At 42.5% G+C, this 26,726-nt stretch overlaps 1 protein-coding gene across 1 annotated transcript; it reads left to right on the forward strand.

The window, feature by feature from the left end:
- The first annotated feature begins 1,421 nt into the window (after positions 1-1,421).
- On the forward strand, positions 1,422-14,621 carry LOC118927769 (glutathione S-transferase A4-like). The gene is made up of 6 exons (XM_036916377.2): positions 1,422-1,542; positions 2,469-2,520; positions 4,022-4,154; positions 6,157-6,298; positions 12,634-12,765; positions 14,351-14,621. Exons 1-6 carry the CDS (start codon positions 1,456-1,458, stop codon positions 14,471-14,473), a joined length of 669 nt encoding a protein of 222 aa, XP_036772272.1. The 5' UTR covers positions 1,422-1,455; the 3' UTR covers positions 14,474-14,621.
- The last annotated feature ends 12,105 nt before the right edge of the window (positions 14,622-26,726 follow it).

Here is a 26,726-nt window from a genome sequence, read left to right on the forward strand (position 1 = left end):
AGCTGCCCGACATAGGCAGTGCCTGGGGGTAACAAGACCATGGCAAAAAAGGAATTAAACTTCTCTAAGAGTTAGACTGTAAATCCAACATGTAAGAAAATGGTAGCGTTGTGGAGAAAATAGCTTCAAAACACCTGCAAGATTTTGTGAATGTAAGTGACTTGTCTTGTGATTGTGGGTACTAACAATTAGGTTTCTCATCATAAACTGAGCTATCGAGATTTTGGTTTATTACTTTCTTGTGAGGTTCGCTAACGAAGGTAGCAACCTCAAGGGGAATCCCGGCGAGGGAGTGATATTTGGTGGTTTAGGGCTTGCTGGACAGAGGACCACGGCAGGGGCTGCCTTGGCACGCTGAGATCAGTCCCTCCATCCCTGTACGTGTCCTCATGCTTCCTGTATGTCTGTCCAGCCACACCACCTAGGCGCTGTGTCAGCAGTTAGCAGTTTTGCTATTTCTTGGCAATATGGGGTCAGACGGTCACATGTGAGAAAAGGAGACCCAATAATTTTCCATGTTGGTATAGAGCTTTAGTATTTTCATAGCCCTTTGCCTTTACTTTACCCCACTTGATCACCTCAGTAATCCTGTGAGATTGGCAGGGTCACTGACACAGCAGCCGCTGCAGCTCTTGCAATAGTGAGGTAGAAAGTGCTGTTGTGTAGGCTTGCATTATCACTGTACTCTCTCTGCTAACAGGCTGCAGGTCACCCAGTGTAATTTTTCCAATTACGGATGAGGACAAGAAGACAAACAGGTTTAGTAAGTCAGGCCCAGAGTTACCCAGCTCCTTGGTGGCCAGCTAAGAGCTGGAGTCCTGGTCCCATCTAGTCTGTGCTTGTCCCAGCGCTCAGGAAAGTTGTGACAGAAGCAAGAGTCCCCATTTCCCATCAAACATTTCATTTTGGCTCCTTGCAGTTAAAAAAGATTTTCTTTTGCAAGGTCACTCATGAAACCATCATCTTAACTCTTAGCTCCATTGTCAAATACTAGACAGAGGCTCTCAAACCTGCAGAATACCTCGATACCTTGGTATGTGTGATTTGTTCTTTCTTTAAGTTGTGGGATAGAGTATACATTCGGGAGAGGGCATAAACATTTATATACAGTTTCAAGACTAATTATAAAGACCAATTCCTAATTCCGTTAAAGAAACAGAACACTATTACCATCCCAGAAGCCCCCACATGCCCCTCCCCAGTCACTAGAGGTAAGTGCCTTCCTGCTTCTGTAATAATTAGTTTCTAGCTTCTCTTCACAGCTTTACCTCCTAAGTATGCATGCTCAGACAATTGTTTCATTTTGCCTGTTTTATAACTGTTATAAGTGTAGACATGCAGTAGGGGTGTGTTTTATAATTGTTATAAATGGAGACATGCAGTAGGTGTGTGTTAGTTCGCTCTTTAAACATGTTTTTCCTGTTTTTGTCTTTCAGAAAACCCTGAGCCAGGAGCATGGCCGCCAAACCCAAGCTCTGCTATTTCCGCGGCAGAGGCAGGATGGAGTCGATCCGCTGGCTGCTGGCTGCAGCTGGAGTGGAGGTGGGTTCCTGATTGGGAAAAGGAAGGAGGGTGACTTGGGTGAGACTGAAGTGGTCCTCCTCCCCCCAACATGCAGGATGGTACCTTCGAGATAAGTCCACTCTTTCCCTTTCTAGCTGTCTTCTTTTGTAAGAGGTGAAGGAGGATCGTGGCCCTACAGTTGAGCAGGGTTGAGAGGGCAGAAGCCTAGGGAGGTGTCCTGGGAGCTTCATAAGTCACAGGGTTGGGGAACTGTTTGGTTGCATGCAAGTCTAGACTTTCTTTTTTTTTTAATTTGGTATCATTAATCTACAATTACATGAAGAACATGTAATTGTAGACTTTCTTCTCCCTGTTTGAATGTCATCTCCTCTAGAACAAGAACTCATGACCATTTTTTATCTTGCTTGGTTTTCTCATCTTATCCCACCCCCATCTCAAGACTTGGGGGACAAAAAATCCACTCTTCCCCACAAAAGCTTTAGAAATTCCATCAACAAATAAATGATCTTTGGATCCCTTTCATTGAATATATGCACAACGAAGAGAAATTTAATGTGGCCTGATATGGAGGGAGAGTAAGAGAAGAGAGAGAGAGAAAAAAAAATGGAGAGAAAGAGAGGAGGAGAAATCGTTGGGGGAAGCTGAGCAACAGGACAAGGGTTTGGAAAGAGGGAAGAGCTAAGGTAAAGAAAAGGAAAACTATGAATGGGACTTGGGGATAGCCTTTAAATAGGCAAAACCGAAAAGCCGGTGCCGGTCCCACAGTCTAAACTGATCTACACACACTGTCGGGATTCTCAGCTGTGCTGTAGTCCGCAACTTTGTGGTTTCTTCTGAAATGTTCATTCTGGAAGCCATTGGGCATTTTATACTGTGAGTATTTCTCGGTGTCTTTCTCTTCTGAGAACTTTAAAGTTATAACAATGTTTCTATCCTTTATCTAGTTTGAAGAAGAATTTATTGAAACAAGAGAACAATATGACAAGTTGTTGAAGGGTGAGCCCAGATCTATTCAACATCTTATTGGAAAAAATAGAAATTTGTTTCTGGAAATATTCATTTCAATGTACAACACAGAACTCTGGAATGACAATATTAGAAAAGGCACATGGCGTTACTACTGACATTGATAGGCAGTTCACCGTGTCCCTGGCACAGAGCTAAGTTTGTTATCTGCATTGCCTCCTTAGCCTTCCTAAAAGCTTACCGAGTAGATAGGACTCTGACCTTGATTAGTTATGATAGCAGGGGTTGGCCCAGTGCTTCTTGGTTCAATAGTCCCATCCCACTGAAGAATTCTTAAATAACCGAACACCTGGGTGGAGGGAAGAGAGCAAAAGAAAAGGGGAATTTGACCTAAACTATGCTGTAGTTCTCAGGCTTTATATCCACTTTTTCTTAGTGGTTTTAACAAATTAACAGACATCATTTTATCAAGTGACAATTGTAGAATCAAGACTACAGAAAAGATCCAAATGTGATTGCATTTGGAAGAAGTCTGTAATTCTTATGATTCCCCAGAAAAATGTCTCATATTGAGAGAAAAGGCTAGTACTTTCATAGCACTTCTTCACTTCTAACAGCCACAAAGTTATTTTCCTTACCTAAGGAAACCTGGGTGTCACCAATGTTCCTGATAAACAGTCATGAACTTAACACAAACTATTTTTTAAGAAACATATTCAACTAGTAGTCAGCAGACCTGCTGTTTACAAACTGTATGACTTTGGGCGATGCCTTTAACATCCCTGCATCACATCTGCTTGCCATAAAATGGAAATGCTCTCTATGGCTGCAGGTTGTAATGCATCAGTAGATCCCACTGAATGGGGAAGGCCCACTTACCCCTTCCCCAGTTCTTGTAAAGGACCTTTATTATCTGGAATACCCCTGAAGCCCCTCTTCCTCTTTATTTCTGCTCCAAACAAGGACAGTCACTGGTACATTGTAGGGGTTAAATACATATGTATTGAATAAATAAATAAAGTATATCTTCAAACTCTTCCATGATCATTCTGGCAGGAAGTGCTCCCTAACAGTCTATGAAATCGCCTAACCCTCCCTGAGTCTGTGATTCTCTTGTGCTTGGGACACCTTCCTGGGCATGGATGGCTGTTGTTTGTGAACAGGTGGCAGGAAAAGCACTGGGCCAGGAGTCATGAGGCCCACTTCTGTTGACTTGGCTGCTGCCCCGACTGTGAGTTTGAACAACTCACATTTGCCCCCTTGTCCATCATTTATAATATACGAATGAATTGAACCAAATGACCTGAAACCTCCTTTCCTTTACTCTTGATCTGAGATTTTTAAATCTCAAGCAAATCTCAAATTTTCCACAGAACAAAAATGGTAGCCATTTCCTCAACAACTAGGGTCTTTAACAGACCACTTTGGGTGAAAACTAAAAATCACACAACGAAATAAGGAGTGGACCCTCCTGTAGACTTACCATAACCATGAAGGGAAGAATCTTAACCTCTGCTTGCTCGAATCACAGATGGACGCCTGCTTTTTGGCCAAGTGCCTCTGGTTGAAATTGACGGAATGGCGGTGACCCAGACTAGAGCCATCCTCAGCTACCTTGCTGCCAAGTACAACCTGTATGGGAAGGACCTGAAGGAGAGAGTCAGGTACCAGAGTGTCTGTGCCTGTACTTGATTCCTATCTAAGCTCTGTAGTCCTGCACTGAGACCCGGTTCTGGGGCAGCCTTTCAGCCTGGCCTGGAGGGAGAAGGCAAGGGAAACAAAGGGGAGATGTGCATAGCCCTTAGTAGATACTCCAGGTATCCCCCTTTACTACTCACAGTGGTCTGCATTCAATGTTCTCATCTTCTCTCCATATTCCTAACAAAATACATTTTCATCAAGTGACCTGTCTTTCTATATGAAGGTGGAAATGAACCACCCAGCAAATACTGAGCATTGTACCAATGATCTATTACTACAAACAATACTGTATAACATATCACCTTGAAACACAGTGACTTAAATCAGCAAGCAATTACTATTGCTCACCAGCCCTGTGAGTCATCTGAATGTCAGCCTATCTGGGCCAGGCTTGACTTCTCTTGGCTAGATTCACACCTATGTCTGTGTGACAGTAGTCAGTGGGAGGCTCTGGCTTTGGGTGTTGGCTAAGTACCAACTGGGGGGCAAATGGGCCATGTGTCTCTCATCCTAAGCTTGTTCTCATGGCAGTTAGTCAGGGTTCTAAGAGAGAGAGTGAAAACTCACAAAGCTTCTTAGTTTCAAGGCTCAGAACTGGTACTTCATTAATTCCACTTCATTCTATTAGTCAAAGCAAGTTATGAGCTCAGCCCAAGAAACAAATCCCACCTATTGATGGAAGGAGCTGTCAGGTTTCATCACAAAATACTAAAGGGTGAAGATTTGTGGCCATATTTTTGCATTTATACACCACAAACCTCTCCCCTGTCCTGTACACTGTGCTAAGCCTGGCTGAGGATAATTGGGTTATTACTCCCAGGAATAGCTTAGTTTCACAGGAGATAAATATATTTGAGACAAAACAAAGACTTGCAACTACAAAATTCTTTCTGGATTGGGATCAAGGCACCTTCCCAGTAGTCCCTGAAATCTCATTACAGGAAGCATGGACATGATGGGATGGTCAGTATGTATGTAGATGACATGGTGGAAGCAAGTCCCAAGCTCAATCATTCAGAAAAAGGAGAGAGACACCATAAGATAGGAATGAGCCAAGGCCGTAACAAGAAGCAGCCCACCCCAGCTTTCCCACAGCTCCATCTTTAAAACAGACTCAGCCATTCTAACCTCTAATCCCAAAGGTATATGGCAAGAAAAGGATTCAGTGTTTTAAATAGAATCCTTTTATAACAATGTAAACAAGTACTAATATGCAAAAAGCAGTCTGTTTCTCATCATTTTATGCATGTTTTTGATTTTTAAATAAAATCTCTATGTTTTTTTTTTCCCCAAGATGTGTGTCCTAAGCTATAGATAGCATAGTTAATATTATTTTCTCCACATTAGGCATAAACTGTAACAGACTGTGGCAAGCAGGCTACGTGACAGTCTGACATGGAAGAAAAGTGATTTGTAATCCACCTAGGGCAATGGAGATAAATTATTCTTTTATATATGTTAAAAAGAAGTTTGTACATGTCAGCAAGTGTTTGGCAATAAAGGAAAATTTTAAAGGGAATTAACTAGAGCTGTTTGTCTGTCCTGACTAGGAACATAAACTCTTTCTCAGTTGCCAGGTCAATAGAAGACCTGCTAAATTATCTATCTTCTCTAACTAAATAGGTGAAAAGTTTCTGGCACTGATCATTTTGCACTTTTGTTAAATTTCATTGGGTTCATTTTTTAAAGCCACAATAATTATTCGTGTATGGCAGATTTCAGGTTAGAGGCACTCATTAATTCTTTCATACATCTCTTTGTTCAACAAACATTTCCAGAGACCCTAATAAGCCTTAGTCATTTGGCTAAATCTGGTTCCAGAAATTATCCCAAGCTTGGAAGCTTAAGGGAGGGGGAACTCAGAAGTCACTTGCTCCAGTATCTATTTACCCCTTAGAAGTGGCGATTGGAAAACCCCTTATTCCAAGGTTCCCCTTGAACTGAGAGTCACATATGTTTTGCCAGTATCGACATGTACACCGATGGCACCCTGGACCTCATGATGATGGTCGCTCTGGCTGCGTTCAAACCGCCTGAGGAAAAAGAGGAGAACTTTGCTTTAATTGTGAAGAAAGCTAAAACCCGTTACTTCCCCGTCTTTGAAAAGGTAGGCTTCCCAGATCCAGTGCGGACTGCAGCAAGGCCTCACCCCTGCGTGGCAGAGTGGGGGTGGCTGGCGCCCTGATGCTTTTTTCAGAGACAGTGTGCGTCTGTGACAGCTGCGCACTCTGCTCCTGTGGGCCTGACCTTGCCCAAGGGGCCCAGAATCCCCCTTCACCCCAGAGAGGAAAGGGGCAGGGGTGGGCAAGACCTGGGAGGGAGCACAGGGCACAGTGCGTTCCCACCTCCATTCCCCAGGCTGCAGAGATCCAGGATTTTTACACGTCCTGTGTGGTCAGTAAATATATTTAAAGAGTGAAGATCTGGAAACACAGAAGCTACGTTAGAGCTTTGCTGCATTTGGACCAAAACGGTCATCAGGATTCCAGAATGACATGTGCAATTATGGAACTTCTAACAAAACAGTCCTGGAATAAACCAAGAGCAACAAAGGCCTATAGCATTTCCCTTCTGATTTTTTTTAATACAGTTTTTTTATTAAGGTATTATTGATATACACTCTTATGAAGGTTTCACATGAAAAACAGTGTGGCTACTACGTTCACCCATATTATGGAGTGCCCCCCTGTACCCCATTGCAGTCACTGTCCATCAGTGTAGTAAGATGCCACAGAGTCACTACTTGCCTTCTCTGTGCTACACTGTCTTTCCCATGACTCCCCCCACACCATGTGTACTAATCATAATACCCTCAATCCCCTTCTCCCTCCCCTACCCCTCCCCTTTGGTAACCACTAGTCCCTTCTTGGAGTCTGTGAGTCTGCTGCTGTTTTGTTACTTCAGTTATGCTTCATTGTTATACTCCACAGATGAGTGAAATCATTTGGTACTTGTCTTTCTCCGCCTGGCTTATTTCACTGAGCTTAATACCCTCCAGCTGCATCCATGTTGTTGCAAATAGTAGGATTCGTTTCTTTCTTATGGCTGAATAATATTCCATTGTGTATATGTACCACATCTTCTTTATCCATTCATCTACTGATGGACACTTAGGTTGCTTCCATATCTTGGCTTTTGTAAATAGTGCTGTGATAAACATAGGGGTGCATATGTCTTTTTGAATCTGAGAACTTGTATTCTTTGGGTAAATTCCTAAGAGTGGAATTTCCACATCAAATGCTATTTCTATTTTTAGTTTTTTGAGGAACCTCCGTATTGCTTTCCACAATGGTATTTTGTTCTGATTTTAAAAATAAGCTCTCAACCCACAGCATCAGCACCTTGAGTTCAATTTGTCAGATATGTGGTTAATACCAGAAGCTGATCATAAAAACAAAGTCTGTTAAGGTTGCAGCTTTTTAAAACTCATTTTGGAGTGAATACTAATGGCAAATGTCCTTGCAGTACCTTAAGTAAGGTCCCAAACGCAGAGGTCTGCATGTAACATAAGAAGGCCTTGTTAGTACAGGGCTCCATAAACAAAGGCTTGCAAGACAAAAGAATTCTGTGCCATTTCTTCTCAGTCTTAGTCTTGGGAAATAATGATTTGCTATTGACTTAACTATAATGTATAATCTTCTGCCACAGGATACTAGACAGGCAAGTTCCTCTTAGGGACAATCTACAGTGTTTTTAAAATGCTTTTCATTAAAAAAAAAAACAACCCACTGGTATGATTATAACTTATTTGTTCAAATCAGCATCAGATTGAAGTTCATTCTTCATTAATTGCATTTTCTGAAGCCTCTTTTAATCCGTAAGGTCTTCCTTTGCTCTTTTGCCTCTGCTTTTTTTCTCTTCCCACAGTCCAGATTTTACTAAATGCAACATGTTCCTTTATTTTCTGTATTTCCTGTCAATTGAGAGTTGGAATGAGAAACCTGATTATCTTCAGGTCTGGTTATTTGGGCCAGACTCCTTCACAGGGGGTGTTGTGTAAATCACGAGGAAGTACAAGTCTCATTGTCACGCTGATGAGTCAACGCAACCCAAGGTCAGTGCCCAGCCCCACAGATGGGGTGAATGCAACACATTGACATCCCAGTCCTGTCGGTGTCTCGTCAGTTATCACCTGGGATTCTTTCTATAAATTGAATCTTCTCTTAATGTATTTCGTTACTTTGGGGTATAGTTGATGTAGGAAAGGAGGATAAAATGTTTGATTTTCTTCCTATTGAATACTTTTCCAAATGAGTTAGTTACCTGGCATCTTCAAAGGGGACCGATGAGTTTATTAGTTTTTTTGTTCTTGTTTGTATTTTTTCACCTAAGTAACATTTCACTTAAGTAACATGACACTATTTACTGTTGTGGATTTAAACGTATTTGCTGTGTTTTGGCTAGTTTCAAAGCCCTTATTCTTAATGGGGCTCCAGTAACCTCTCTTTGGGACAGTGATAGCTTCAAGATTCCTCCTGGCTCTTTGACATGATCCCAGCAACCTTGGACGTGTCCTTGGCCTTGGTACAGCAGAGTACCTCGGGGTCATCTTACACAGTTCCTGCACTGGACCTGCAACCAGCCATTTCTCCAAGAGCTCTGGTTATGTTTATGTTTGCTAAGTTTCTCATGTCATGGTACTCATAGAGAAGAAGAATATTTATATGGTTCTGGGGCAAACAGACAAAACAGTTGGCAGTTGGAGGAGACTATGTTGGGGCTCCAGTACTCCAAGCCCTGCTGGACAACCTCAAGGGTTTGGGGTTCAAATCCTTAGACATTCTTCTACAGCAGTGAGACATGACACCCTGGTTGATACATTCTGGCCTACCTCATCCTCATAAATCAGATGTTGGATTATTCAGAACACTCAGTTATAAAGCTAGTCTTTTAAACCTGGAATTGGATGTAATAGTTTTGTTTTGTTTTATGTGCTTTAATGTCTAGTTTGCTCCCAAAGAGTCCTTTGGTAAAGAGGAACTACGGGATTCCTTCCTATCCTAGTTGCTTTTTTCTGAAATAAGTAGATGCTAAATACTTCTTGAGTCTTTGGCTAGGACTGTGTCACTTCTATTCTGTAAGATGAGCATTTATTAAATACTTTTGATTGTATTTTGAGTTTAAATGCAAAGTTATTAACTCTTAATGTTGAGTTAAAGAAAAGGCACTATTTAAAAATAATATGTCCCCCTGACATGTGAATGGAGTTGGCTTGTGTTACCATTTAGTTGCTAAGCCATCTTTCTTAATATCCCTCCTATCAGGAGCATCTATTCTGGAGGCTGTTGGCTAGAGAAAGGCATTCTCTCTGGGGCTTTGGGTCAGAGCTTTTCCTGTGTGTGAAGATAATGGTCCAGTGAAAAAAACCAAGCCCTGCTTCTCTGATTCACCCAGATAACCAAATTTTTTTTACCAAATCAAATAATAATGTTTACTTCAACTCAATGATCAGATGCTATTTTGTAAAATCAATGTAAGTCTAACTTTTTGCACTTACAGATTAAATTTATTTCTGAATGCAAGGTGAGTTTTAAAAATTATTGTATGAAAAGTAGGTGCCTTATATTTCTTTTATATTCTCTATAAAAGAAATTGGACAATACAGACATGTAGAATGTAAAGGAAAGAAATCACTCACCACCGTCACCACCAAAGATAAATATCAGTTATTTTCATGTATTTCCTTCCAGCCTTTTCACTAGAAATGTTTTTTTTATTTTCATATTTTCATGTAATTATAATTATACTGAAGATAATTTCACCTGTTAGTCTATTATTGAAAATATTTTCAAAAGCAGAACCTACTACTCAGCACTAACAAATGTCAATACTTTTATTTTCTTGCCTAAGAACTTTTTCTTTCTCCTTCAAACAAATCTATATGGATAGCTGAGCTGTACTCAAATATTATGTCCCCTCCTTTCTCCCCTTCTAGAGGCAACTACTCTTAGGAACTTGATGCAGATCCTTCTGTCCATTTTTAAAAATGGAAGTGTGGCTTTCGGTCTTTGAAAAAATTTTTACAAAGTGGATCTAAAATATCTTTACGTACGCAGGCCTATACTGTAAGTTCTATCCAACTTCCTTTTTCCATCAACTCTATGTTTTTGAGTCCTATAGACAAATGTTTTCTCATCACTTATGTTTTACTTCTTTCATTTCATTTTATTTCTTCTATTCGCAAATACAGAGCTTTCCTTTGCCTCTCTTCTCATCCTTTTCTACGTCTTGTTATATTGATCACATTTTCTCTACTCCCAATTTTTCTTCTAATGGTTTGGAAGGTAAACATTTCTTTTGGAAACTACTGGTCCCTGTCCTTCCCTCGGTAAAACAAGGCTTTAACTTCCCTCCAAACTTCTCCCTCTTCCTCTTTCTATGTTGCTGTTAGGCAATATTTTAGATCCAACTTGATTTTAAACTCACCCAGTTAGTCTTTTTTTCTTTAAGAGCCAATGTTTATGCAGATTGATTGACACGTGGGAGTGACTTATTTGCTCACTGTTGCTCCTTGCTTCTCAGGCCTGCGTTCAGTGGCTGGGTTTTCCTTCTCCAAGCAGACATTTTCTTACCGTCCTTTCAGGAAGGGTCTATAAGTGGCTCTTTTGGTCTTTGTCAGAAAATATCTTCGTTTTACCTTCACTCTTTCTTTTTTTGTATTGAGGTACCATTGATATATAATCTTAGGAGGATTTCACATGAGCAACATTGTGGTCACTACATTCACTCATGTTATCATTTACCTTTACTCTTAAATAATTATTTAGATGACTATGGAAGTCTAGATTAATAATCATTTTCCCTTAGCACTTTGAAGATATCATTGCAATGTGTTCTATCATTACAAGGAGTCTGCTGTTAACGTGGTTATTTGTCCTTGGTTTTATTCATCTGCTTGGTGCCCCTTTCCAGTCTGAAGATTCTTCTTCTTTTTAAAAAAATTCTCCCGCCAAATAATGCTTGAAAATGGTTTCTTGCTTCTTCTGTCTGTTCTCCCCTTCTTAGGGCCTGTTAGGTATGTGTTGGAGTTTCATGCTGTTTATGTGTCTCTTACTTTCTTTTTCATATTTTCAATTATCTTTACTCAGATCTCTCTGGCAGATTACTGATAATTTTTTCCAGCTTCCCCATAAGTATTTTTATATAGTTTATATTTTTCATTTCAAAATTATATCTGTATTTTTTCAAACCCATATGTTCTTTTTTTTTATTTTGGTATCATTAATGAACAATTACATGAGCAACATTATGGTTACTAGACTCCCCCCATCATCAAGTCTCCCCCACATACCCTCTTATAGTCACTGTCCATCAGCGTAGAAAGATGCTGCAGAATCAATACTTGTCTTCTCTGTGCTATACTGCCTTCCCTGTGTGACCCCCCTACATTATGTGTGCTAATTGTAATGCCCCTTTTTCCCTTTATCCCTCCCTTCCCACCCACCCTCCCCAGTACCTTTCCCTTTGGTAACTGTTAGTCCTTTCTTGGATTCTGTGAGTTTGCTGCTGTTTTGTTCCTTCAGTTTTTGCTTTGTTCTTATGCTCCGCATATGAGTGAAATCATTTAGTACTTGTCTTTCTCTGCCCTATAGGCTCTTTTATCTACATGCCTTCCTTTTGATTATCTCTTTGAACATCTTAAACATTTTTAACTCCTTAAAGAGTTCACTCTTATTTTTGTCTCTGTGGCTCAAAATTCCACTTGTTTTTGTGCCTGTTGCCTCTGTCTCACAGAGGAGTAGTCTCATGTATCAAATAATGCTGTGTGATTTGCAGCTCTGAGCTTGTCCTTGGCAGGAATCACATTCCAGATAGTTGACATATTTGATATATTCCATCAGCTGTTTTTAACTTTGCTTTGGTTGGCATACTCTAGAATTCACTGACTCTAGACATATTTTTCATCTACACTAACATTTATTGTTATTCTTGTATGTATCACAGGAAAAGATGGGCTGCCTGACTTTACCTTCGGTCCTTACTTACGGAGTAAATCTATGTTTTGTACATCTCCAACTCAAAGCTGCATCTGAGGAATTTTTATATTCTCTTTTCACTGGATAGTAAACAGCTTCAGCTTTGGGCTTCTGATATCCCATTCATTGGTGACTTATTTCTACTTGTGGTCTAGTGGCCAGATTCTAGGTAACCGTGACTTTTGTGTCTCCCTATGCTCGTGGGTACTGTTTTATAAGCAGCTCCAGGTTTGTAAGAGAGAAGTCCATTCTAACATTTCACCACCCAAGTTTCCAAACAGATTGCAATAATTTAGAGCAATATAAAAAGTGTTGGCTTCATCCTATCCTTCCAACATTCTGGGGGATTATCTAGAAAAGATTGTTTAGTAAATGTGATCTGTACAAAAGATTCCATTTGTGAGTGTTTAGCCAGGCAAAACAGGTTTTACTTTTATCTGATACTCTGTTATTTTTCTTCCTGTAGATTTTGAAAGACCATGGAGAGAATTTTCTCGTTGGCAACAAATTCAGTTGGGCAGACATACAACTGTTAGAAGCTATTTTAATGGTGGAAGAACTCAATGCTTCCGTGCTTGCTGACTTCCCTCTGCTGCAGGTATTGCATTAACGCCAAAAAATGCCCAGGAAAAAATGAATAGAAGCAAAGATTGATGCAGAATGTGCCTCCAAATCAATCTCCAAAGAAACTTCTAACTATTTTAAAAATCATTATTTTATTCATTTTAGTCATTCTGTCCTGCTCACACTAGAGGATTCTTAGAAAAGAAAACCGTATGAAGGGAGACAGGATAGGTTATTTTGATTTCTAGCATAAATATCTGGTTACTTCCCTTTTTTTTTGTACTTTCAATTTTTTTTCAATGCTTTGTTTTTCCTGACAAAGCAAGGCAGACAAGCCTGTCTTTGTTGTTTCCCTCCGCAGCCCCTACAGGTACGGGACAACTCTTCCCCCGTTTAGTCCCCCTGTGCCGGGGTCCCCCAAAGTCCCGATTGCTCTGAGTTCCTCTTTAGGGGGCACCACTTATCTCCTACTGCGTTACCTGTCCTCAGAGCTCTCTGAATCCTGCCACTGCCCTGCCCTCTGTTCCAACCCCTTACAAACACTTTATCTAATAGGTGACCAAAAGTTTTCTGGTTTAAGAATAGCAGTTTTTCTTATTATGAAAAGAAATGCACATTCACGTAGCTGCACTAGATATTTGTATACATCAAAGAAAAGAAAAAAAAAGGATTTTTAACTAGCTAAATGTTATTGCCTTAGACTCCTTGACTTATTTTACATTTTCCCTCCAAACAGGATCATATGAAATATACCTGAAAAAAAAAAAAGAAATATACCTGGCCTGCTTTTAACATTTTTTTCTATTATTATAACTATATTTGCTTCTCAACAGTATTTTCTGCAGTATCATTTTATTTTCATTAGGCAATAGAATCACATCTTTAAAAAAAATCAGATATGTATAAAAAGGGCATAAATTGAGAACTCCCTTCCCACCAGGGTGCCTCCCCCTTCCTGCCTCTATAGTTACTTTAATTGGTTTCCTGTGTAGCCTTTGAGTATTCCTATTTATGCAGATATAAGCAAATAGGAACATATATTTATTCCTCCACCCCCACCTTTTCTTACACAGAATAGAAGAGTATGAATTCTGTTCTGCCTTGGATTTTGCTTTTTTTCTTTTTAACTAAAAAAATACGTTTTAGGGATCTTTTCAGTGCAGGGACCTTCCTCTTTCCTTTTATAGGAAATATCATTATAAGTTAGTGACCTAGAATCCTTGTAGGGATATACTGTAATTTATATAACCAGCTTTCTTTTCTTTGAAACATAGATTATTTTCAACTTTTCATTATGCCTATACCTTAGTTATTCCCTTATGATAAATTCCTAGAACAGGAATAGAGAAGTCAAAGAATATGAATATATTTTAGAGTTTTTAATAGGCACTGCCTCATTGTGACAATGATTTTTTTAATATGAGAATTTACCTCTCATTGAACAACCAGCCTTTGTGGTACCCTACCCGGGAAACACATGCAAAGGAATTCACTCAGATACAGCACACTGGGCCCCCTAAGCTGGCAGTCTAAGCACCCCCCTTTCATGACAAAGGTTTCATTTTTTCTTAAAGTTGGGACTGCTCCTGAGGCTCTGATTTTACTGTTTCTCATTTCAGGCATTTAAAACAAGAATCAGCAACATCCCTACAATTAAGAAGTTCCTGCAGCCGGGGAGTCAGAAGAAGCCGCCCCCGGATAGCCACTATGTCCAACTAGTCAGGCACGTACTGAAGTTCTAATGAGGAAGGCAAACGGTCACGATCCACCACAGCTTCAACACTTACCGCATGGAAGCAAACTGTAGATTCTAGGAGTAAAGTGTCTGAAAAGAACAAAACTATACCGCCATCAACAGCAGATGCCAATTAAATGCAACATAAAACCGTTCTGATGTGTGAACATTTTTTAAGCTTGTCAGTTGTGGATGACGGTGACAACTTTTATGAAATCAGTGTTCTTTGTGAATAAATAAGAGGCTAATTTATTTAGGGCAGTGGCCTACATAGGGCACTGTTTGTTCTGCATCAAGATCGGGACCATTGGAGGAAGAGGGAACAGAGATCTGGGATGGAGGATCTTTCCATCACTCACAATGATGCTAAGTATTTGGGATAGAAAAAAGTGGCCAAAGACAAATCAGGAGTAAGATGGTGGCTGACACTAGCAAATGCTAAGTGGGAGAATGGGGGACAGAGAATTTCCGGGGAACATTCTGAGACCTTGAAAATAAACCTGGACACTTAGACAACCCTATTGCACCAAACAGAGCCACCTGAGACTGTGTTTTGCTTTGGTTAAACAATTGTAGTAACACCGAGATTAAGATAGAGTCAATGAATATTTATACAAATTGACCCAAAGATTCCCTAGCCTCTATATAAGCTCTTTAAGGGCAACTCTTGGGTTCCCAAGTTGTGTAATTTGGAACTCAGCCCCACATCAGGGCTCTGTTTGGTGGGGGATGGAGCTATTCAGGGTGATGTCCTGGGGACAGCTGTGGCCTCTGGTGGGTGGTCTGTGGTCTGGACCAGGAGCCCTGCCAATGGCTTGAGGTACATGACTGGACTCGCTCTAAACTGCTGCTGGGTATCACTCCCGGGCTGCACACTTGATCAGTTTCTGAGTGTGCATCCATGCACATGTCCTTTCTGGTGAAATGACTTATCAACTCACCAGGATTCAGGCTATTTCCTCAGGGCCACCACAGGGCATGACCACTCCCACACTATGCCCTGCCCATCCATTCTTCCTCCCCAGATTCTCAGAGGATAGGCTGAACAACAGCTATGACGACCTGGGCCACTAAGCCTACCCCCTCCCAAGCCCATGTGGGGCCTGAGCTCCTCTCCCAGCTCACTCACATCCCAACCTGGGCATCTGCATTTCAGTAATAGCCTCGGCCACATCCATGGCCAACGACCAGACGGTGAATAAGACAGAGGGGGAGACAAGGCTTCTCAGAGGAGACCTCTGCACAGGATGACTTTTTCTTTGACCTCCACCAAAAGCCGAGAGTCTGACCTGACAGAAATTAAGAGGAAAAAGAAAAATAAGTTATTTTTTAATGATTCAAAACTGTAAGTCAGTTTCTTTTTGTTATAATCACATGGTCTTGGTAAATAGTTTAGCAGGTTGTATAGTGAAAAATAAAATCCTCCCCTCCCTGGATTGTTTTTAAAAGTAACCAGCTCCTGGACCCTCACTCCTCACCCTGGTGCCTCCCTTAAGCCAAGCACTAGCGAAATTGAGTTTCCAAAGCTCGGAGCCATTTTTGCCTGGGGTTCTACTTAACAGGCTTTGAAAATAAGCCCAGAGCATACCCTAAAGGCACCCAAGGAAGGCTCAGCCAGCCAGTTCCTGAGCTTCATTGCCCTGTAATCCTGTAAGGACAACCTGCTGCCTGTCTTTCCTGTCAGAGTCGCTGTCTCTTCATTCTTCCTTGTAGGGTTCTCTTTGCAACCGCTGCCAGCTGCCCAAACTAGTAGATGTGACTCTCAGTGCCCAAGGCAGCGAGCCTCCGAGATCCCAAGAGCATCCAGTGGTCCTCGCTTCTACTCCCCGCCCCCCTGCCACCAGGGACTCGGCTTTGGGCTGAAAAAGAAACGGGAGTGAAGGAGTCAGTTCAACACGCCCATAGAAATGGAGGGGTGGGTCCTTGGTCCTCTCTTCCAGAAGATCCTGGGACGGAGATCCTATTTCCAGGGTTGTTCTCTCATTTCAGGAGTTCAGCCTTCTTTCTGGCAAGTAAGAATTTCCTTCTCAGGGACTATAAATCTCCCCTGTCGTTAAAGCCTATTGAAAAACTTTTTTTTGTTGTTATTTGGACTTCATCCTACAAAGAATAAAAACCTGGGCAGTGGCACTATAATGACGTAGTTAATCCTCCCTTTAGATTCTGACCTGGGTGTCAAGGCAGGTGACTGCTGCATGAGTTTCCTGGCCCCAGGCCAGAGGAAGGAAGGTTAAAGGAAGTTACCAATGGCTGCTCCACTGGCTCTCCAGCTCTGAGCAAAATTGGGAGAAAGGGATGTGTTGTTAGTTTTGGTCTTTGATGATGGGGGTGGGGGGCGGACGGCAGGGGTGTAGCTGTTGCCTTTAAACAAGGAAGGGGGTCTATTAATTAGCACATACGTTTGAAAGAACGAGTGGGAATTCAGGGACTTTGAGCCTGTGAGGATCGCTCCATACCATCCACTCCAGGTTGGCTTCAGGTGTTTCCCTGGTTCCTGATGGGGGGCCCTGGGGCCGGACTGAGAATTGCTGCAGCCGCAGTGGAACCATGTGGAGGAGGCAGCAGAGGTTCTTCCCAGGAGTGAGGCTGGTGTTACCAGGAGGAGAGGTGAGAGATGCTGGGCAGACAGACCCAAGAGGTTCACCATCATCTCCGCAGTTTACAGATAGGGTAAGTGAGGCAAAACAAGTCCCTTACCCTGTGCACCAAGCTCCCTCTGTGTTGAGCTGCCAGCAGGAGTTACGTCCTGCTTTTAGGGATGAGAAAAACTAGATCCAAGGGGAGGAGACAAATGTGTCTAAGATCACAAGCTAATGAGCGGCTGAACGAATACCCAGATCCAGGTCAGGACCCATGGTCTTTTCAGGGTATTTGACAGCTGCCTCAAGCTGGAACAAGGATGAGGGCAGCATGGAAAGCTGGAGAGAGGTGGTGCGTTCCATGGTGTTCAGTTTGGGAGATGGAAGATAGTTAGGAAATTGTCTTTCCTAGTTGCTTAAGGCATGGCAAATCTGGAGATGGTGTTTCCCTTCACAGCCCTCAAAAGCCATTATAATACTGAAATTGTATATTTTCTTTTTTTTGCTTTTGTTTTTTTACCCCAAACTCTTCCCATCCAGTGTCTATTGGATCCTTCCTAAAACCTTGTAAGGATGGGACTTCTCTCTTTCAGATTGTAACACGATTGGAACTTGATGCTTTTATTTGGATAAAAAATTTTATTAAAATAAAAACAAACATGCAATAAGGGGGCAAATCTTAAGTTTATAGCTCAATATTTTTGTGTTTGTTGTTTTTACAGATGCTGTAAAAAAACATTTCTGTTTTTTTAAATAGCACTACGGAGGTGTAATTTGTATACTGTGAAATGTCCAGCGAGCGTTAGTGAGCTTATGGAACAGGGCAAGCACCACCTCTCTGCAGCTTTCCAGGCAGCCATCATCCTTGTTCAGTGGACTGCTGTTCCCAGCCTAGCCCCAGACGACGCCTGATCTGCCTTCTGTCAGTTTGCTGACCTCTCCAAAATAAAGCTGAACCCATCATCCCAAGGCAGGAATCCTGAGCCGCCATTTGGGCTTTCTCTTCCTGCAGGGAAGTCCCTCAGAACTGCCTTCCTAAGTGAGCAGCTGTCCTACCAAAGCTGCGGCGCCTTCTCTCCCCAGTGAATGAGACGAGGCGTCACAGACTCCACCAGGGAGATACTGTCAAGGTCTGGCGAGGAAATCTCAGAAGGCCCTGACTCCGTAGGAACTTTGAAGTATAATCTCAAGAAAACAGGATGTAATGCGAAGCAGGCTCTAATTCAAGTAGCCGTTTTATACAGCATTATGCAAAGGGCAGGAACAAAAAGAACAGACTGTTCTAACACTTGAACATGAATATTCTGGCCCCCCTGGCACAGAGCTTCCCCATCTGTGTGCCCTGGCTGGGATGTGGGGAGCCAAGATATTCAATACCTCAGTCCTGGGCAGCTGGTAAACCTCCTGGTTTACCTCCAGCCTTCTCTCTAGCAGATTATGAAAGGTTAGGGAACTGCCCTGGGGGAACTGACGGTGGACCCCGAGTTTATAGTGAGTTTATAGTCAAACCAGCACCCCACTCTCCTACTTGCATTCTGTGTTCATCACAGATTCTCTTTGCAGGCTTTTCTCCAGGGTTGGGGGTGTGCTGACCAGCTATCAGGAACATTCTGACCTTCCTGGCAATTAGTTTCTCCTTGTAAAATAAGAGATAGCTCTGGTTTGGATAGATGTCTGGTGTGTGTTTTATTGTGGTGAAATAGATATAACATAAAATTGACGGTATTAGCCATTTTGAAGAGTACATTTCAGTGGTATCTCACACATTCACACTGTCGTGCAGCCGTCGCCACTACCCATGGCCAGAAATGTTCCGTTGCCCCAGCCTGGAGCTGCCCACCTCCTGCCCTATCCCCGCAGCCTCCGGACACCACCATTCTGTTTTCTGTCTCTGTGAATTTGCCTGCCTCATGTAAGTGGGGTCCTTGCTGTCCTTTCATGTCTGGTTCATTACACTTAGTATGGAGTTTTCAAGGTTCATCCATGTAGTAACGTGTCAAAATCCTCTTCCTCTCCAAGCCTGTCTTGTGTATTTGTCGTGGAAGGAAGTTCTGTCTTGTGTTACCTCCAGAGGCACTTCACACAGTCGTGTTTCAGGCTGATGCACAGACTCGGGCCTGGATGGCCCTGCAGGACCCCACCCCCTCTGCCTCAGAAGCCAGCCGGGATCCTGTTTTTTCTGGCTTCTCCAACCACAACATTCTTTCCCTCCACAAGTTATTCGCGGCGTTATATAATCTCTCCCTGCACAATTTGTACATTTTACCTCATGTTTAATTGTGTTATAAAGCTTTGTCCCTTCTAAGAGGATTTTCAGGTATCAGGAAATAGGTACAGTTATATCAGGGATCAATGGTCTTTCATGCTGAAACTACACCACCTAGAAATTGCTTTAGACAAAGGTCGTGAGAGAAAAGTAACATTTGTTGGGCACTTTCTATGGACCAGGCTGTCTTCCAGGAGCTCTACATTCATGACATGATTTAAGCCTTTCAACATCCTTCCGAGAGACAAAGGATCATTCAGGCCTGTACAGATGAGGAAACCACGGCCCTGAGAAGCCAGAGGCCCTGGGTTCCCAGAGGCATGACCAGGACTCGGGCGAGGAGCCAGGCCTGCTCATGCCAGGCCCAAGGGGTCTTCCTCTTCCAGAGTTAAGAGCAAATAATTATAAAACATGAGGCTTTAAAAAGAGTCAGACACTGGTTGGGGAGAGAATAGTCCACGTTGTTTCCCAGCATGGCCTCTGATTGCATTAAAGAATCCAGTCCAGTAGGGACCTCCTTGCTCAGTGCAGCCCCCAGGTAAGAACATTATAAGCCGGGCCACCTGGCCAGGGTCCCCAGGAGGGGCCCGATGGGCAATTTGCTTTCACTTTCTCAGTAGTGGTGGTGGATGACTGGGAGTCCTCACGCGGTGGGACTATGTGACCCCGTTCTCCCTGGTGGCAACCCTCTGGACCGGCCTGGAAGACTGAGATGGCTTCCTGGCAAGACTACTAACTACCTGGGACAGTAGCCATTCTAAGAGATGCGGAGGCAGCTGACTTGCCTCTCTTTTCTGCACTTTGTTTTCGCTCTTTAGTGCCCTTAAATTCTCTTCCCATAGGCTCTTCTGTTTATACAATAATCATAACAGCTACTGTCACTGAATGCCTGCTCTGTGCTAGCTTTGTGCTAGGCAGTTTCTACCTCCTACTTAATCTTCACAAGCACTTTAAAACGTAGGTCCCAGGGAGGTTAAGTAACTTTCCATGATCAAAGAGCAACTAAGTGGTTGAAAGGAAGTATGATCTGCCTGGCCCAGGCATGCCTCTCCATAGCAGAGAAGGGTCAGTGGGCGGGAAGGACCTGCATTGTTATTAGACTGTGGATAACAAGGAACCAGAACAGAGGACAGGGGGTGTGGAGAGCTCTCAAATTCTACTTTAAGCTGGAGCACCTATTCACAGGCCTGTAAAGTATACGGAAAAGTAGCTACTATTTCCCAGCAGTTTAAATGTCCTCCCCTCCTCCCCTGTGTCTCTTTACAATTGCAAAAGAATCCAGTAATCTAGTTAATTCAATTGTTTTTCATTTCAGGTCATTGTGGTCGAATTTAAAACTATAATTTAGTTGCATTTACTATTCCCAGAAGCCATCATAGAGAATAGCTTTATGTAGTGATAATGCATCTTGTGAAGTGTGAAGCAAGCAGACAGAAGAATCATGGGATTGGATGAGATGCCAGAGTTAACTGCATCAGGCATTACTTCCAGAGACATGTTCCCGGAAGGGGAGGGACAGCCTCAGTCTCTGCAAGGGAATGGAATTGCAAAGGCTTTTCCACGTGTAAGATTACACCCTATCGCAGCAGTTTCCAAAGATCATCATAATCTGTTTAATCAAGACAACCACATCAAGAAAGGCAAAAAGATATCTTTAATGTGTGTGATTTGACTGTAGACTCTAAAGACAGATGTCTATTCCTGCAAATGAAATAAATTCAACAAAAATGAAAAGTCAGAGGCTGCTTTATGACTCTTACTTGGACATGGGCATGTGTGTGAATCCAGTGATGGATTTAGGCACAATGCCTGCCTGGCACACAGCAGACCCTCAATAAACAGCAGTTTTCCTCTTTCCTTCCAAACCTAGAATGGAGGAGTAGAGATTCTTGTTGATAACTGTGAAGATGACGTCTGCCTCTGAGTGTGCCAAATATGAGGGCGTAGCCTTGAAATCCAGAACAGACGTACACTGAGTAACATCATCGCTGGCCCTGGGCAAGGGGGCCCCTCTGCCCCCACATGCCCGCTCAGCCTGGTGCCATTGGGGTTTGCCCCTTGCCCTTCTCTCTGGGTCTGGCCCCACAATTCAGCCCTGCTCCCTGTAATTCAAACAGAATTATACTTTGAAGAGCAATATTGTGGGGAAGACGTTCCTTTACTTTGGAGACAGAAAGATGAGATAATCTTCCTCAGCCTTTAACACAATGGTCTGCAGGAAAATATGTGCTTTGTAGCTCCGTGGCTGGTCTAAACACTGTAGAAATTAAGAACTTTTTCTGCTAGTAGAAAGTAGATAACATCCCTGTCTTGCCAATGGGTTTCAGCCCCGGGCAAGTTCACTATGGATTCAATGTGACCAAAGAAATTGACCGCAAAACGTTCTTTGGGGTGAAAGGGTTCATTACCCGGCTTGTTCTCTGGCAGTAGGTTGAGCACCAGCGTCTCTACCTCCTCCCAGAGCACTGGGCCAAGCTCTCCATATAGCACAATAACAGCTTATTGCCTACAGGTGTGGAAGCGGCAGCCCAGCAACAGGCCAGTTACATCAGGTGTTTAAGTTCAGTGAGGATCCTGGCCATAGGAACCCCAACTTCCCCACAATCCCCAGGTCTACAATTCTGGCCAAAGGCTGCCTTGTATGTCTTTTGCTAAAAGTAAACAATTAAGACTCACAGATGGACTGTAATAGCAGCAGAAAATAACACATGCACAGCACCTGGGAGCCTCTTAGAAATGCAGAGTCTCAGATCCTGCCCCAGAACTACTGAATCAGAATTTGTATTTTAACAAGATCCCAGGTGATTTATGTGCTCATTGAAGTTTTCAACCCGGTCTTATATTATTACGTATTTTTCCAAACAAACAGTCTTGACTCCCCATATAGGAAGCCATCCTCCCCGTGTATGAGAATGACCTATTTCCTTTCATCCCCTCCTGTTGTGCCACTGAAGTCCTCCAAACGTTTACTTACTAAGGACAACTTCAAGGCTCTGCCTTCAGCTCCAATCAGACACAAAAGGCACTCGGGAGTAGAAATAGGAATACATTAAGTATTTGCTATATTTAGCAAAGAAAAACACAAGACACCCAGTTAAATAAGCAATAAATAGGTTTTTAGCATAAGTATACCCCAAATGTTGCACGTGTCCTGTGTTTTATCTGGAAACTCAACACAAGAGTTAGAGTCCTGGGGTGCCCTGTCCACCTCCCCCGACCATTGTTGCCCCCTGCTGCCTCATGTTTGAAACCCTAATTGCTCTGAGTGTTGGTAACTTTGGTTCATGTTTCCAAGCCCCAGACCATAGATTCCTTCCTTTTTTCCCACTGCAGGGGTGAGGCACGTGGTGAAAATAGTATCAACTTTTGGCATCAGAAAAACCCGGGGGCCTGGCTTGGGTGACTAGGCACATTTTTTCTTTTGGAATCTGCCTCCTTATCTGTAAAACGAGAGGATTTGTCCTCTCAGTGCTGTAGATAGTGCCTAGCACGGAACGCACTCCCTTGCCCGATCCTCCCGGCTGCCCTTGGTTCTCTCTCCTGATAACTGGGGCCTTGGGCAGCACTGGGGGGAGCTCTTCCTGGGGCCTGTTCCCTTCCCCAATATCAACTCCAGAGAACTGCATGTGACCAGCACTTATGACACAAACCGATGCCGTCTTATCAGAGCAGCTGTTACAGTCCGCCGTGGATTCAGCTCAGATCCAGGCAGTTGCTGGGGTGCAAATTTAGGATGAGATCCTTTACTCAAGTTGCTTCCAAGCACAGTGTGGTAATTACATGGTTTTTTGCAACTCTAACAACCTTTTGAGAGGAAGCTCTTTCACCATCGCCAATGAATTTAACCATTGTTTTGGTGATCTAATTTGCATTTCTAACTAAAACCTGTTTGGGATATGATGAATTCCATGCATTTCACAAACAGCATGGAGCTTTTTCCCTGTTGGTCTCCACCTTTATTTGCTCCTTTTAAACCATGATTGCTGACACCAGTAGAGGTCAGCAGAGGCAAGAAGGCTCGTGCAATTCAAATGACTTTTGCCTGTTGGTAACTTAGTGAGAGAGGAAGTCAAACTTTTCCCTAGTATTTTTTTTTCCAAATGAGGAAAAAAAAAATGTTGCAATTGATGTAAACATTTCATCTTTATTTTTGTTGGTTATATTATAGAACATGTATGTATATTTGTAATAGCTGAACAATCAACACATTAAAGTACTATTTTTAAGTGTGCTGCTTCTAAAGTTTAATTAGATTTTGAAATCAAATTAGCAGCAAGCCCCAGCTGTTCAAGTTGCACATGCAGTTTAGGGGTCCAAGTTTCAGTTAAGGAAATAATATTGCAAAATAATAAGAAAGATGAGGTTGGATTTAAACATGAAATCTGCTTGCTTTTCTTCAGTCAAGCTTTTGACTTGGTGTTTGGGTTTTAGCTTACTCTGTTTTTGCTGACACCTACTTTTATCTGCGGGTTTGCATTCCTAGTTTTGACCAACTCATTCCTTTCATGCCACTAGACATCTTTTGCCGTCTGTTTCATTGTAAGCATTTCGTTCTGAGGAGGGAGAAAGTTCCTCTCCGCAGTGTTTCAGACCTGGTGTGGGGGAGATCAGATGATTAATCTCAACGTAGAGCTGTCTGGGGGCTGGTTTTAGCCCCCAGAGATGCCAACTTGATTATGGAAGAATTTCAAATGGTTTGTTTTCAAAGTAGAGCTGTGTAGTAGAAGGGTGACATGTTGACATGTTGAAATAAACTCTCCCTTTATAGAACAGTTTATTGAAATGAATTTAGGATTTTTAGTTTCTGTTATAATGTGGGAAAACAAGTTGGATTTTAAATATTAACCGGCAGAAATGACCAAACCAGCCTGTTTGTTTGCTTTTCCCTTGACAGGTGTCTCTAAAAATGTTGGAGACAAGTCTCCTTCATGATAGTGGCATAGCCGTTGTGGTCATTTTGTAGCTTTCCTTCTCGACTAGACTCCTACCTTTCTGGAAACTACCAAACAGTGAAGTCAGAGATTCCAATGATTGCTCGTCAGATTTCAGCCCTGCTAAACCTCGATACAAAACCTTCCAAACTGTCCTGAATGAACCTAATTTTTCCATGACAAAGAATTTGCTTCCCCCCAATAATAACTGGGAAAGTCTGGACCGCCCTAAGATGCGCATGGTGTCCCACTGCATGGTCATCCCGTCGGCGGACTTGGCTCTTTCCTCGAGTCACTTTCAGATTCAAATTGTGCACTTAACCGTGCCCAAAGGAAACAGGGATCCCCTGGCCCAAACTTTCATCCAAACTCTCATTTTTATGGACAAGAAGGCAAGACTCAAGTCTTGTGAAGAGATCTGCCCAATTAAAAACACCAAGTTGCGCTGTGATGAGGTCAGAAGCAAAACCAAGGTCTCCCACCTTCTGGAACAGTCCTGGGAGTGTGCACCGCTGTGACTCAGATGTCGCTTCACTGGTTCATTCAGATAAGGGAAGCTGGTATCACTAAGAGCTAATTTGGCTACAATGCCAATGTTTTTATGGTCGGTGGGTCCTCTAAAATAGGGCTACTCCAATCTGCGGTTCTTAGACCAGCAGCAGCAGCTGGCCCAGGGAGCTTGCAGGAGTGCAAATTTATTACTATTATCCAAGAATTGTGGTAACATTCATATAACATAAAATGCACCATCTTCACCATTTGTAAATGTATAGTTTAGTGGTATTAAATATATTTACATTGTTGTGCAACTATCACCACCTTTCATCTCCAGAAACTCTTTTCATTTGCAAAACTAAAACTCTGTGCCCATTAAACAAAACTCCCCATTACCCCCTGGCCCCTGGCCACCAGTGTTCTACTTTCTGTCCCTGTGACTTTGACTAATCCAGGTCCCTGATATAAGTGGAAGCATGCAGTAATTGCCTTTTTGTTACTGGTTTATTTCACCTAACAGAATGTCCTCAAGGTTCACCTATATTATAGCAAATGTCAGAATTTTCTTCCTTTTTGAAGTTGAATAATAATTTTCCATTGTGTATACTTATTTTGTTTGTTCATTCATCTGTTGATGAACATTTGGGTGCTTCCATCTTTTGGCTATTGTGAATAATGCTGCTGTGAACACATGGGTCAGAGTGTTTCTTCGTGACCCTGGTTTCAATTTTTTTGAGTACATATATACCCCGAAGTGCAATGACTGGATAGAAATGCAAATTCTTGGGTCCCACCTGAGCCAACTAAATCAGAATCTCTCCTCAAAGCAGCCCAGGAATCTGTGCTTTTCTGAGCTTTCCAGGTGATTCTTTTCTAAGGTGAAGCTGGAGCAAGCACTGCTTGGAAGGACTTGCAGGGGAATAAAGGGGATGGCCTGAGCTCAGGGACTGTGTGGATGAGGAGCAGGTGAAGAGCAGAGAACAGTGCTCAGGGCCCTAACTAGACTAGCAGCTAATGCTCAACTCCAGGCCACTGTTGCCGCATCTGAGCACACCCGATTTCCCCAGTTTTCCAGAAGTTTTACAAAGGCAGCCTGATATCTGAAATCTCCTCATGTTGAGTGTAGGCTTCAGTGTTTTAAAAATACTGGGCAATTCAAATAAGAGACTGGGACAGATATGAGTCCATGAATGACCACTTAGAGCCTATCTTTTGCCTTCTTTTTACTAAAACAGGAAGTAAAACAATGTGTTTGAGACAGCAGGCTCCAATTCCCAATATGCTTTCTAGCTCTGCTCTTGGGTAAACTGGAAACTTCATAAGCCCCAGATTTCTCCCCTGTAGAGTAAAGATGATAACAGTGCCAGATCAAAGGAGTCATAAGGATTAAATGAAATGATGCATGAAAAAGCTATTTGCTTGGTTCCTGCTTCAAAATTAATTACTTAATAAGTCTTAACTAGTATAAATATTTTCAACATTTATTCATTCATTCAGTTCTTAAATGCCTTCCACTTGGTGGATGCTGGACTGAGGATACAACAGAGACTAAGGTAGGCACGGCACCTGTCTCCATGGTACTTATAGACTAATGGGGAAGGTGGTCAAATCATTCGTAGCAGTAATCATGTAGTAATAATGGTATGTGTTAAGTATGATGATGGGGCAAGAACAGATTTCTACCAGAGCACACAACGGGAGCTCAGCTGGCAACCTGGGTGAGGGGTATCAGGGAATAGTGACATCTAAATTAAAACCTCCAGTCTGGTTTTGTCTGTATACACAGACTTTCAACCGGAGAATGGCAGATCTAATGCCTTACATTCTACCCTCTGCACTGATGACTGTCCCATCTCCTGGCCCCAAAGATAAAGTCCAGCCTTTCGTCTTGTCAGGGCTGCCTGCCATCACTTAAAACTCCACATGTCCAAACCTCAACCCCACGAAACCTTTGTTCACACCTGACTGGCTCTCCTGCCCGACTTTCTT

Source organism: Manis pentadactyla, chromosome 16, assembly GCF_030020395.1.
Source record: "Manis pentadactyla isolate mManPen7 chromosome 16, mManPen7.hap1, whole genome shotgun sequence".
Taxonomy (NCBI): domain Eukaryota; kingdom Metazoa; phylum Chordata; class Mammalia; order Pholidota; family Manidae; genus Manis; species Manis pentadactyla.